Source organism: Sceloporus occidentalis, unplaced genomic scaffold (genome assembly GCF_023333645.1).
Source record: "Sceloporus occidentalis isolate IW3139 unplaced genomic scaffold, rSceOcc1.0.p SCAF_44, whole genome shotgun sequence".
In the NCBI taxonomy this organism is placed as follows: Eukaryota; Metazoa; Chordata; class Lepidosauria; order Squamata; family Phrynosomatidae; genus Sceloporus; species Sceloporus occidentalis.
The window spans coordinates 6,818,840-6,832,649 of record NW_028317024.1 but is presented as its reverse complement, the minus strand read 5'-3'; the positions used below and the strand labels follow the sequence as shown (position 1 = coordinate 6,832,649).

At 45.2% G+C, this 13,810-nt stretch overlaps 1 protein-coding gene across 1 annotated transcript in view; it reads left to right on the top strand.

Annotated features, from left to right (window-relative positions):
• Positions 1 to 2,201: 2,201 nt before the first annotated feature.
• Positions 2,202 to 13,810, top strand: part of LOC149289629 (docking protein 6-like) — a 162,068-nt gene continuing 150,459 nt past the window's right edge. The window contains exon 1 of the mRNA XM_089490430.1: positions 2,202 to 2,267. Within this exon, the coding sequence (XP_089346556.1) occupies positions 2,202 to 2,267 (66 nt within the window). The remainder of the gene's footprint in view (positions 2,268 to 13,810) is intronic.

Here is a 13,810-nt window from a genome sequence, read left to right as displayed (position 1 = left end):
CTTTGGCCAGTCCTGATCCATTCTTGTATCACATTAACAATTACATTCAGTTTTATACACATGCTTTCTTTCACACTTTTTGTACTCTGAGACCACCAGGGCGGTGACTTTTGGTGGACTGCAGACCATGAGTTGGGAATATCCTTCACTTCACATTGGTTGGGCCACAGCTTATGAGCAGGGCCCTCTCCACCTAATGTATCGGTTTGTCTTAGTTTGTAAATTTTAGTCTTGTCATACCCCTTGAATAGATGTAAACAAATAAAATATATTTATTATTATTATTATTATTATATGCTGTGTTTCTAATAATTAAACAATATTTGATTTCATGTAGCCAAAAATGAGTGACAAAGATTACCCCTGGAGCTAAACATGGCGTTTCATATTTTAGAGCCTTACCAACAGAAGGCACACATCCTTGCAGATCAACACTAGCCATTATCTAAAAACTAGTTTGTAATGAAATGCATCATGGTAAAGCAGAACACTTGCTGGTATTTTTTATCTATTGCCAAAAAAAACAAACTGCAGATTCTCCTTTAGATGGCAATGGATAAATAGAGATAAACAATTACGGTACATTTCTTAGCCAGGTAACAGAATATAGTGCTAAAAGAGTAAATCGAAGTAGTAAAATAAAAATGTAAACCTGGATTGGAGGAATAGGCATGGGATACAGTGCTCATTTAAAAAAGTCTTATGAACTGTACATAGCCCATAAACAGTAGGAGAGTCAAGGGATTAAATGGATGACAAATTCCAGAAACCATAAACAAGTTCTTCTTGCACTCATTACAGACATGGGTATTCTGTTGGGCCCACCGTACTCAAAACTACTGCTTTCCATCTACAAAAAATATGCAGGGAGCCTCAAGAGCATTAGATGGCACATACATTTTTTTAAAATATTTTTTCCCCCATTCTGGAGATACCATCATCTGTAACTGAATTTGTGGGTTTCATACTAATGTGATGAAAAGAGATCTTTAACTCTATTAAGGGTCTTCTCTCCACTGGCATATTAAAATGCACTCTATGCACTAAAAGTAATTAATATCTCTCCCACTTTTACACACGAGCTAATTAGAGAAAAGCTATGTTTTATTAAACACGGGACACACAGTTGTAATAAGTTGTCCACAGAGGGTTAACATTGATTTCTGTGTATTGATTTCTAAATAATGCCAATGCATTTTTTTTTAACCAAGCTTTGTACGGTAATATCTGTTTGTTTAGGCCAAACCATGTTATAAGGAGGCTATACATGCATGTAACATTTACCAAATATTATTGCACGTTTAGGAGGTTTTTCACTTTCAAAACTCCCCTCACAAATTGGGACAAAGAAAGCAAACAAAAACATCTTTTTTTTCTTCATTATTCATTTAAAAAAAATTATGCCACCTTACCATTTTATCCACATTTTTTTGTGTTGCAGTTTAGATATTCAGTAAATAACAGAGGAAAAAAAGGAAGCATAGCCCACTGTCTGACTGACTGCTTCTGCTAGTCAGCCTGTGACACAGACACAACTCACTCAGTGAAACCAGGTCTGTTCCTGGGCTCCTTGTCACAGAGACAGCCCAGCCAGTGCTGCTGTTAGTCTCCCTGTCACAGAGACAGCCCAGCCAGTGCTGCTGTTAGTCTCCTTGTCACAGAGACAGCCCAGCCAGTGCTGCTGTTAGTCTCCTTTTCACAGAGACAGCCCAGCCAGTGCTGCTGTTAGACACCTTGTCACAGAGACAGCCCAGTCAGTGCTGCTGTTAGCCTCCTTGTCACAGAGAAAGCCCAGCCAGTGCTGCTGTTAGTCTCCTTGTCACAGAGACAGCCCAGCCGGTGCTGCTGTTAGTCTCCTTGTCACAGAGACAGCCCAGCCGGTGCTGCTGTTAGACACCTTGTCACAGAGACAGCCCAGCCAGTGCTGCTGTTAGTCTCCTTCTCACAGAGACAGCCCAGCCAGTGGTGCTGTTAGTCTCCTTGTCACAGAGACAGCCCAGCCAGTGCTGCTGTTAGTCTCCTTGTCACAGAGACAGCCCAGCCCGCTCTGCTGTTAGTCTCCTTGTCACAGAGACGGCTCAGCCAGCCCTACTGTTGCTAGACTTGCAGTAGCTCAGGGTGGGAGTGTACATGAAGCAACCTCTGATAGATACACAGAGACGGACCACAGCAGAACAGCCAGAGAAAGCCCAGCACTAGCCATGGCATCTAACTTCAATGATATTGTAAAACAAGGTTATGTAAAAATACGAAGCAAAAAGCTTGGGGTGAGTCACGATTTCATGATATATTTGTAAATTCTGGTAAATTGCAATATTTTCTCTTTATGTCTTGGCGATTGTGTTTTGCAGATATTGTATTACATGACTGCCTTTAGCCCTTTCTGTAGTACAACCCCACTGTAATTCCTATAGGCAGTGAAGGGGTAGGTGCTTTCTGTGCAGCAGGATTGAGATCAGTGCTGTGGAACTGATGTGAGCAGAAACAAGGGAGAAGCATTCATGCTGTGGGATTTGCACTGGGGAACTGGGTCCTAGCTTTACATTACTTTAGTACTTCTGTATATATATATATATATATATATATATATTATATATATATATATTGTTATTTCTTAGTCTGAAGTATGTGTCAAGACTGATCACCTACATTGGGTTCAACAGGGTATAGTCATCAGGGCATTGTTATGTCAGTAAAATGCTACTTTGTCAGGTATGGATCCGTATGAAGATTTCCCAGTGGTTATAATAAATAAATAAATATATACAAATATGCCACATTTCAAAGTAAGTAAATAGTTATGAAAGAAGACTGCAGCAATGGGAAATAATTACTCAAGGCCTAAATTCACAAAGAACTTTAAAAATGAGTGATCTATGAAAATGTGTTCATCATCTGGTTGGGTTGGGTTGGGTTGAGTTGAGAGTAATTCCAATGAAATGCATACCCTTAAGTGATGCTTAAGAATTCTCACCAAAACAGTGCATCTGCACATATAATATCTGCAAAAGTAATATCCTTATCAAGATACATAATTACCTATTGTATGTTTTTAATTAATTATGTTTTATAGAACATGTTAGATTGTGGGGTTTTTTTTGGTTATTAAGAATTCTAATAGAGGTTAGTGGTATAGATTGTTGTTGCATGCTGTGCATGCAAAGTGTCATTTACTTTTGTGTGTTGTATATAAAGCATTGGGTTAAAACCGCAGCTTTAAAATACACGTGGAACAAAAAATGTGTATGAGGACAAAGGTTGGCAATAATGCAGGTGATGGTTGTCTTGGGCACAGGGCTGAATGATTAAACATCTGACTGGGGCTGTGTGTTGCTGTAAGAAAAATACCAGCAGGTTGAAGACACAGTCTAGCACCTGTATTATCTGAAGGACTTTTGTCAAATAATGAACCATGTCCCTTAGTAAGTCAGATAAGCCTGTGATACTCAGAACTCCCAACATTCTTCAGGATGCCTGGAACTCAAGAAGATTCCCCTTATCAACAAATACATGTTTACATCAGTGACATGAGGCACTTGTCATACTGCAAGGAAATCTATAAATTTCAGATTTGTTTTATCATTTTGATGTTCTTTAGCCAGTGTATTTAAAGAATATTGTATCTGTGAGTGACAAACAGCGGTGTTTGGTTGACATTACCTTGAGATATATTTTTATATAAATAGTATGTTTTCTTTGATAAATGCTAATATCTATTTTAGAACATGGTTATAGTACAGTAATTGTCTTAGTTGATGTATGATGCTGGTATTGACATATGTAGCTGAATCCTTCTGTTAATAGGAGAGATGCAGAACCAGAACAAAAGATTAAGTACATATACACATGGGGGTTATATGTAAAGAATTCTTCTGAGGCATAGGGGTAAAAGGGCTGCTGTTTCACCAGATTTGCCCTTTGAACATAATACCCACTAAGTCATGCTCTAAATCAGTTTGTAAATGGCAATATAGGATCAATATGTCAACATATATGTTATACCCCATACGAGTATGGAGTTGACTGTGCACATATTCTATTTTGAATATTTTTATTTTTAAATAAAGGCTATAATTATCACAAGTTATAATAAATACTTTATACCATATAATTTATATAACTTTTCTGTTTCAGGGATGTTTACTATTAATGGGCTGCTCTTTTTCTTACATATTAAGAAATTCAGTGTTGGAAAAAAAAGGCAACATAGGAGTAAATTCACTGTATGTGTAGGCAATATGCAATAACATAAAACAGGTTTTGTTTCTGAAATCATTCTATTGAGTGTGATGATTCGCCCCCTCTTTCCTCTCCTGTGTGGTTTAAATAAAGATATAATGACCTTTTGCAAGATGTGGAAGAGAAAATACAGAACTGCATCTTGTGCTCTAAAATCAACAGTAGCCTTACACTCAAGGATGAGCTGATGACATAGTGAAGTGCTTTATTTAATCTTCTGTGAAAACTCAGTGACTCACTGCTTTATTATTCTATATGGATGATTCCTTTATTTCAATGTCTCTGCTAATATGAAAAAAAACATCAATGAGGCTACCTAAAAGTGTATTTAGCAATAACATGATACACAATGTACATGTTGAACTTAACTGTTTAATGATGTCCGATATTCATACTTAGTAAGAGTAAGATATCATGGGATTTCTTATGCACCTCAGTCTCCATATATAATATACATGATATATACTGCAGCAGCTGTAGACAGCAACCCCAATAATCAGCTTTTTATGGTTGATAGGATTTTAGGGTTCCATCATGCCCACCAGAAAATTCATATTGCCATAATTATAATTTAGACATGTAAATATAGAAATACACCATTTTTCTTTCAGGGACTATTCAATATTCAGTAATAGAACGTACGACTGTGTGGAGCTAAATGAGTTTTGAAAGGAGCAGTAATATGAAAGGAAATTATTTAAAATACTCTAATTATCTGTTCATGTAGAACTTTGTATTCAATTCTTGTAGCCCTTTGCCACTAAAAGTATACTTTGAGCCTTAAAGCAAGTAGAAAGATGGCCTTTTCTCTTCCTAACATAAAAATGGCAACTCATCGGCAAAGAACGAAAAAAACATTCAAACAATCGGCAAGGTGTTATTAACAAATATGAACATTCCATGTTTTTGTATATTTTCATATTAACCTTGGAAACATGCAGAGTAAAAGAGTGCATACTGTTCTTTTACCAGGGTTTAAACATACTATGCATATGCAGTTGTGCCTGTCTGTGAAATAAATTCAAACATTTCTGATTTTGCTATATTTTTTTATTCTTATGATTAAGATTTTCATAGTGGACCAAACATATATATATATATATATATTTACTCACAGAGTCCATTGCACACCATTCCAAATATTCCAAGCCCGGTGCTAGTAACCAGCAGTTTCCATATAAAACACTTTCAAAAAGATGGTCAGCACTCTAGGTCTTTAAATTGACAATTTCATTTTATTCAAAGTCAAGTCGACGTTTCAGTCATTACTGACTTTCATCAGGACATATATACAATCATAGAGTTAAACTGCAAATTTTTGGTGCTTCACAAATGTCTTTTCTCCTTAATTGGGCACTGAAAGGCATAGAATCCATGATGATCTGATCTGCACTTGCTGTCTGCGCTGGCGCACAAATTGTTGAATGTAATGCTTCCTGCATATTTACATTCGGAAGCAGCCATATGTGGTTTATATGCCTCGGTTCTGTACTGGCAGCTGCACGCTCTGATAATTTGCTCTGCTGTGAATAAGAAGAATGCTTTATGGTTGTGATGGCCAGGCTACTTAAAATGTTGTTTGTGCTGTTTAACCACATTTTGTTTATGGAATGTGAATTAGTCAATGTGATTTAATGACGCAACATCATGGATTGTATTTGATCAGTAAAATCATTTGTGTTGGAGAACCTTGAGCATCATTGGCTTTTGTGTGATTATGTTTGTCAGCACCACTGGTTTAACCCCATGTTACTGTGTCACAAATGTTAAGCTCTTGCTATTGCTTTTCCCACTTCATAAGAACTCTGTAATTTCAGGTGGCTTTGCTGTTGGCACAGCTATGGCGCCAATTCGTTCTGCACTTGGACAGCTGTATATTGTGATTCACAATTCTGTTTCAGATTTCTCATGTCTGAGTTTCATTAATATTAGGGTACACATTCTGTAACATTGTGCCAAGTGCACAAAACAAAAACATTTAAACATAAACAAGCTAAGGGGTGAGGCATTTGTGATACTTTCTAACTGATCTACATTTTCTACTATTGCTATAAACATTATTATGATTTTCAGGACTGTAGAACACTTATACACAGCAAACATTCTGATCTCCTAGATAATAGAGACATGAGGAAATTAGAGAGGAATAGGATGGTTTGAGTCCCAAAGATGGTCTGTCTGAAGAACAATATTTGGAAGTTATGACATAGTAATAACATGAAATATATATTTGATTTGTTTGTAAATTAAAGTTAAGAAATATAAATATTATTTAAATAATAAATAATCAATAATAAAAATGCCTATGCTCCTTGAATATGAGTCAGGATACATAAAGTAATTACGTTCCCTGTCAAAAATTTTTATTAATTAATGTTTGTGTGGTTTTTATTTGTGTGTAGAGGGAGCTATGGCAGGTGGAACCTTCTTCATCTTAGTGTCTGATGCTTGCATCTAAGCAGACAGGCATGTTCCAGGAGTGACACTTTTGGGCTGATGCTGCAAATGCTGCAGCCATCTACCAAATTCATTTTTGCCCACACGTATTTAGGCTTGCTGAAAGTAACACCAGCCTTGTATACATTCGACTACACGGTAGCAGAGCTAAAGCAAATGGTAAAATATACATTCATTAAAACATAAGTTATTATTATTTATAATTACCTTTAATTACCAAATTAAGCAGTGCTGTACAATTTAATTGGGGCAGTTAACACATACATAACAAATATACATTAATACATACAGACACAACAGGAGCTCAGAACCCTGCTGTGAGCTTGCCATCTAGCCTTATGGTACTTTTATACAAAGTTCCTGGCAGGAATGGTAGGCTTGTTAGCTTACAATCAAAGGGAGTAGTATGGAGTAAAGGAGAGGTGAAAAAAGTGAGTAGTAGCAGTAAGTAGGGCTAAATGGTGGTGAGTGGGTGTGTTAGTGCTTGGTTTCAGATGGTGATCTGCAGAGGGCATGGGATGTTTCAGGAAAGCTTTAAGAGGGGAAAGAGAGAGATTAATGTGAGAAGATAGTTTTAGGTTGGAAAAGGGGCGGGGTTATGACTGTAGGAGGCCAGATGGTGGGGGTAAAGATAAAGGAATGTACTTTCCCCAGCTAAACAACATTTTGCTAAAAGAGAAACAATCCCCCCAAAATACACATTTGGTACATATACATGAAAAAAAATTCTTAAAATATACAAAATATGAACAAGTAAACTTTCTTGCATATATTGCAAAGAAAAGTCCAAATGTAATTGAATATCTTTTTGATTCTTGCTAGGGCTTCGCAGAGTGGTTGGGTTCAGATGGTGATCTGCAAATGGCTTAGGATATTTCAGAAAAGCTTTTTGATTCTTGCAAGCCCCCCCCCAAGCCCCCCCCCCATGCGTGCTTGATTTCAGATGGTGGTCTGCAGAGGGCTTAGGATGATTCAGGAAACTTGGTTGCTTCAGCATAGAGATATTCTCTTTTGGGGGGCGTGGTTAGCCAGGCAAGGAAGATGGCCGCATAATCCGAGAGCTCCGCACCACCCGCTCTTACTTTCGCCGATTAACGCCTGTTCTACCTGACATGGGACGAATCAAGAAGGCTCCCACCGAGCCTGCCACGCCGGGGACCAGCGGCAGACACCCGCCGGCGTCTTCTACACTCGGAGCCGGAGGGGCCTGTCATGGCGCCGACCCCCACGTGCTCTCAATCTTCGGAGGGCTGCCCTTCCCCGCAACGCACGGACGATCCACCTGAGCTTACCTCGCGCGACTGGCGCCGCATCTTTTCGTCACTGCCGACGAAGGATGACTTCAGCCTCCTGGTTGCCGAGGTGAAGGAGACGGTGCGCGCCGAGGTTACGGCCATGCGGGCGGACATTTCGCGCCTCGATACGAGGCTCTCTGCTAATGAGGTCCGGGCGCGGGATGTGGACCGACGGTTTGCTGCCTTCCAAAGGTCCTGCTCCTCGCAACTCGCTACGCTGTTCTCCCACCTGGAGGACCTTGACAACCGGGGGCCGGAGGTCCAACATCCGAGTGCGGGGCTTACCGGAGGGCGAACGGCCTGAGGACCTCAAGCGCATCCTACACTCCCTCTTCTCCTCGATTTTGGGCAGGCCCGACGGCCCCGATGACAAGCCGATCAAGTTCGACCGGGCTCATAGGGCCCTGAGGTATGGAGGGGGCCCCGGGGATCCTCCCAGAGACATAATTTGCTGCCTCCATAGCTTCGCGCTCAAGGAGGAGATTATGGCGAAGGCGAGGGCCCAACGTTTTTGGTCCTTTGAGGGCCATAAGATTTCCCTATATCAGGACCTCTCCCGATATACGCTCCAGGCCAGGAGGGCACTCCGCCCGGTTACAGCGATGCTGCAGGATCGCAAGATCGCCTACCGTTGGGGGCACCCCTTCGCCCTGGTGGCACGCAACGGTGCTACGACGGCCACTGTGCGGGCCCCCGCGGACGTACCGCTGTTTCTCCGGGCCTTGGACCTGCCGGCGATCGAAACGGACGACTGGCTCAACAGGGACCCGGGACCCAGGACGCCGCGTTTGCGCGACGGGACAGGAGGTGACCGACGCACGAGCTCCGCTCGACACGGCGGTGAGGATCGTCCCCGACCACCGGAGGATTGATGGGCCCTGCTCTCTGGGTGCTCCTGCTGCGAAGCGCTCGGAGCTGGCTGGACTTTGCTTTCGGGACTTTGCTTCCCTGCTCTGTGGGTGCCAGCCTGCCCGTCGTGACCGCCGCGGTCGTTTGTGGGACTCTCCTTGCCGGGCCTCGCCGTGTTTAGGACGCTGCCCGCCATGTGTTCCCATGGCCCACGTGAGCCACCGTTTTGCTTGCCTTTTTGTTTTGTGCTATTTCCGTTTGTGTTCCCCCCCCTTTTTTTTTTGTTTTTTTGTTTGTTTGTTTGTTTGTTTGTGTGTTTGTTTTGTTTTGTATTTTTTGTTTTTCTTGTGTGTGTGTTCTATTTCGGGCCTGCCGCTACTGCTGTCCGGGAGATCTCGGCGTTTTGCTGGGCTTCGTCTGTTTTTTGACTCCCCTCCCCCTCTATTGACACGAATGGCTCTATAGGCCTCTGGACAGTTATGCTTTCCTATAGTCTCTACCGGAGCTTTCTCTGCACACACTCACTCACTCCTCTGTATGGTCCCGTATATTATTTCTATTTCTATATATATGTATGTATGAATATATATGTATATCTAAATATATATTTTATTTAGATTTTTTTTTATTTTCCGCCACCGGGGTGCCCCTATGCTCTGCTGGACCCTCTGGCCCATTACGGTTAGATTTATCGGTTTGTTCGTTTCATGAACCATGTCGACCTATGCTCTGCACACTTGATGCTGTTTTTTGGTCTGTTAATATTGTACCACTTTCTATTACGAATGGCTCTATAGGCCTCTGGACAGTTATGCTTTCCTATAGTCTCTACCGGAGCTTTCTCTGCACACACTCACTCACTCCTCTGTATGGTCCCGTATATTATTTCTATTTCTATATATATGTATGTATGAATATATATGTATCTCTAAATATATATTTTATTTAGATTTTTTTTATTTTCCGCCACCGGGGTGCCACTATGCTCTGCTGGACCCTCTGGCCCATTACGGTTCGATTTATCGGTTTGTTCGTTTCATGAACCATGTCGACCTATGCTCTGCACACTTGATGCTGTTTTTTGGTCTGTTAATATTGTACCACTTTCTATACTCACAAGCATCACGGTGTCTGCTTTCGTTATTCTTGCTGGCGTTATAATGTCCGCGATTGTTCTACTGTGCGGGTGGTGTGTTCCTCGCACACTACTTTATTTGTTACTCACCGTTGCGTTGTTGCTGCTGCAACGTTCACTTCTTTGTCTCCTAGCCTCACTTGCCCCGCGGGGCTTTGGTGTCACCACACTCGATACTGGTGGTCCTGTCTTCCTCGGCTGAGGCGCAGGTTTCCTACCAGTACGCGACACATTCTCCCTACTACTCCTTTACTCTCTCCCCTCTTCTTGTTATCGCCCTCTCCTACTTTTCCTCCTTCCTGTCGCTCTCATTTCCTCCCCTTTCCCCTTTCCCCCTTTCATCCTCATATAGATGGCCTGTCGTCCGACTCCGTTGACCCTTTACTCGGTAAACGCCAAGGGCCTTAATCTTCCTGAGAAGCGGTCAAGGGCTCTCAGAGAATTTCGCTCCCATAGGGCCTCGGTAGTTTTTGTGCAGGAGACGCACTTTAAAGAGGGACAGGCTCCTGGCTTCCGGGACAGGCATTTCCCCACCGGCTTTTTTAGCAACAATCCAGAGGCCAAGGCCAAGGGGACTGCAGTCCTGTTTGCTAGATCGGTGCCTTTTGAGCTTAAGGGCACTCTCCTGGATGAATCCGGTAGATACACTATCGTGAAGGGTCTTATTTCTGGGGTCATGTACACATTCGCCAGCATCTACCTCCCTAATAGGAGCCAACACACCGCCCTCCGCTCCTTTCGGTCCCTACTCTCTGAGTTTAGTGAAGGCGTACTGCTAGTCGGTGGAGACTTGAATGCCCCTCTGGTTCCTCGCTTCGATACCTCCTCTGGTACCTGTAGTACCCCGGAGAACCAGTTGCGCTCCATGCGTAAATCCCTAGCGGAGCTCCGCCTGGTCGATGGTTGGCGTGCCCTAAACCCGGAGGCCCGCGACTACACTTTCTATTCCGCGCCTCATAACCGGTATTCCCGGATTGATTACATTTTCCTCTCCCAGTCCCATCTTGACCTCTTATTGTCTTGCACGATCTTGCCGATGACTTGGTCGGACCATTCTCCTGTCTGCTTATCTCTGACTTCGCCTCTATCTAAGCCTGGGGAGTGGACGTGGAGACTCAATGACTCCTTTTTGCTAGATGAGACTTTGGTGGCTCAGACGGGGTTGGAGCTAGAGCGGTACTTTAGCGAGAACTCTACGCAGGAGACGCCCCCTCTGGTTGTCTGGGAGGCTCACAAATGTGTGATTCGGGGATTTTTTATACGGCATGGGGCGCAGCGAAAGAGGGCTGGCGCCCAGGAGATAGAGCGCCTCACCTCACGCATCGCGCACCTGGAGGCCATTCATAAACACACCCTCTCTGATGCTTCGTACGGCGAGCTGTCCTCCCTAAGGGGCCAACTTGCAGACGTTTTGAACTCTCGTTTCCGGCGGACTTCGCTGTACAATCGTCGTTTTTTTCAGGAGCATGGCAACAAGTGTGGTAGGCTCCTGGCGCGGACGCTGAATCCGCATAAGAGGCTCACACATATACATAGGATTAAGACCGTTGCTGGCGCGGTGTCCCCCTTTCCCTCCAAAATAGTGGAGGCGTTTCACGCCTACTACACATCCCTCTATAATATCCGCCAACCGGGGTCCCCTTTGGGCTCGCCGTCCAGGCACGAATTGCTCCATCGGTATCTCTCCCGTCACATTAAGCGCAAACTCGCTCCTGACGAGGCGGCCTCGCTCGAGGAGCCGATCTCTGCTGAGGAGCTCTCTGCGGCGCTGAAGGCTTCCCAGAGTGGGAAGTGCCCGGGTCCGGACGGGTTGCCTTTGGGGTACTATAGGACTTTCTCGGAGAGGCTCCTTCCCCATTTCCTTAGAGCTGTCAATTCCATTCAAGAGGGCCATAGGTTTCCCCCCCAGACATTGGCGGCCACAGTCACGGTGCTGCTTAAGGAGGGCAAGGACCCCTGCCTCTGTCAGAGCTACAGGCCCATCTCATTGCTGAATGCCGACCTTAAGCTCCTTGCCAAGACCGTTGCGCTACGACTGGCTCGTTTCCTTCCCCGGCTGGTCCACCCGGACCAGACGGGGTTCGTTCCCCGCCGCGAGGCCCGTGATAACACTATTCGCCTTTTGAATATCGTCCACAGGGCGCGGGCGGAGGCTCGCCACATTCTGCTCCTGTCCACCGATGCCGAAAAGGCGTTCGACAGGGTGGACTGGGCGTTTCTGCACGCCACTCTGCACCACCAGGGGCTGGGTCCTGTCATGTTGAAGTGGGTTTCGGCCCTTTATGACTCCCCCACGGCCCGCGTCCGGGTCAATGGAGTTCTATCACCCCCGGTCTCGATCGGGAATGGCACGAGGCAGGGTTGTCCCTTATCCCCTCTGTTGTTCGTTCTCACCTTGGAGCCCTTCCTTGAAGCCATCCGCTCCAATCCCGATATATTAGGCTTTAGTGATGGGGGCGTGCACCACAAGGTGGCCGCCTATGCGGATGACCTCCTCTTTGTGGTCGATCGCCCGGTAGTTTCCCTGCCCAACATTCTGGAGGAATTTCGCTCTTATGGGGAGCTCTCGAATCTGAAAATCAATTTCTCTAAATCTGAAATACTAAACATTTCGGTGCCCTCGCCTCAGGTCCCGCACCTTGCCTCTAGCTTTCCCTTTCGCTGGTGTCCGGGGCAGATGAAGTATTTAGGGGTCTGGCTGACATCTGACCCGGCCCATCTCTTTCGTGCTAACTTTGCCCCTTTACTGCTCAGACTGACGGAGGACCTTAAGCGGTGGTCGCCTCTCTTCCTCTCATGGATGGGACGGGTCAACGTAGTGAAAATGAACTTGCTGCCCCGGGTCCTGTATCTATTCCAGACGTTGCCAATTCGGATACCCCGGGGTTTCTTTGTTTCTCTCCGTCGCGCGGTCGCGGGTTTCGTTTGGGGGGGCAGGAGCCCTAGGCAGAAGTTTTCGCAGCTGGTCCGCTCCAAATCCAGGGGAGGGCTCGCGCTGCCGGACTTCCATAAATATTATCAGGCCACCCAGCTCCTCCGGATCATAGATTGGAACATCTCGCCTGCGCACGCCAAACCTTGGGTGGCTCTGGAGTTGGGCTCCGAGCGGGGTAGGGTGTTGCACGCGGTCTGGGGCCCCGGGACGGGCCGCGGAGTAGGCGCACACCCTTTTATCTCTGCGACTATGGCGGTGTGGAGGGCGGTGGGCCGTGGTGCCCCGTTCTCTTCGTCGCCTTCGCCTTTGTTGCCCCTGTGGGACAATCCGGACTTTGCTCCGGGGCGAACCTGGGGCGACCGAGGGTTCCTGGGGCTGCCCTTGCCTGTTCGTATTCATGGGCTCCTGAGGGGTGGTCGTGTTTTACCCTTGGAGGTGTTGCTCACGGGCGCTAGCCCTACGTGGCTGGAGCGCTTTACCTATCATCAAGTGACGCACTATATTACTCACCTTCCTAATCGGCACTTCCTGCACAGGGACCCGACTCGCTTTGAAACCTGGTGTGTTGGGGATCGCCCGCCGGAAGGGGCTGTCTCCTTGCTCTACTCGCTCCTTCTGGATTCTGCACAGGCCTCGAGGCCATCTTTCTGCCTTGTCTGGGAATCCCAATGTGACGTGCTCCTTACAGATGCGGACTGGGAGAGGATCTTTCTCTTTACACACAAGAGCTCCAGGGCTTCTAAAACCCAGGAGACGAACTACAAACTTCTTTCACGTTGGTATCGGACGCCCCAGCGGCTCCGCCTTATGTTCCCCAATACCCCTGATAGATGCTGGCGATGTGGGAGGGACGAGGGTTCATTGCTCCACATCTGGTGGGATTGCCCCGGCGTCAGGGTC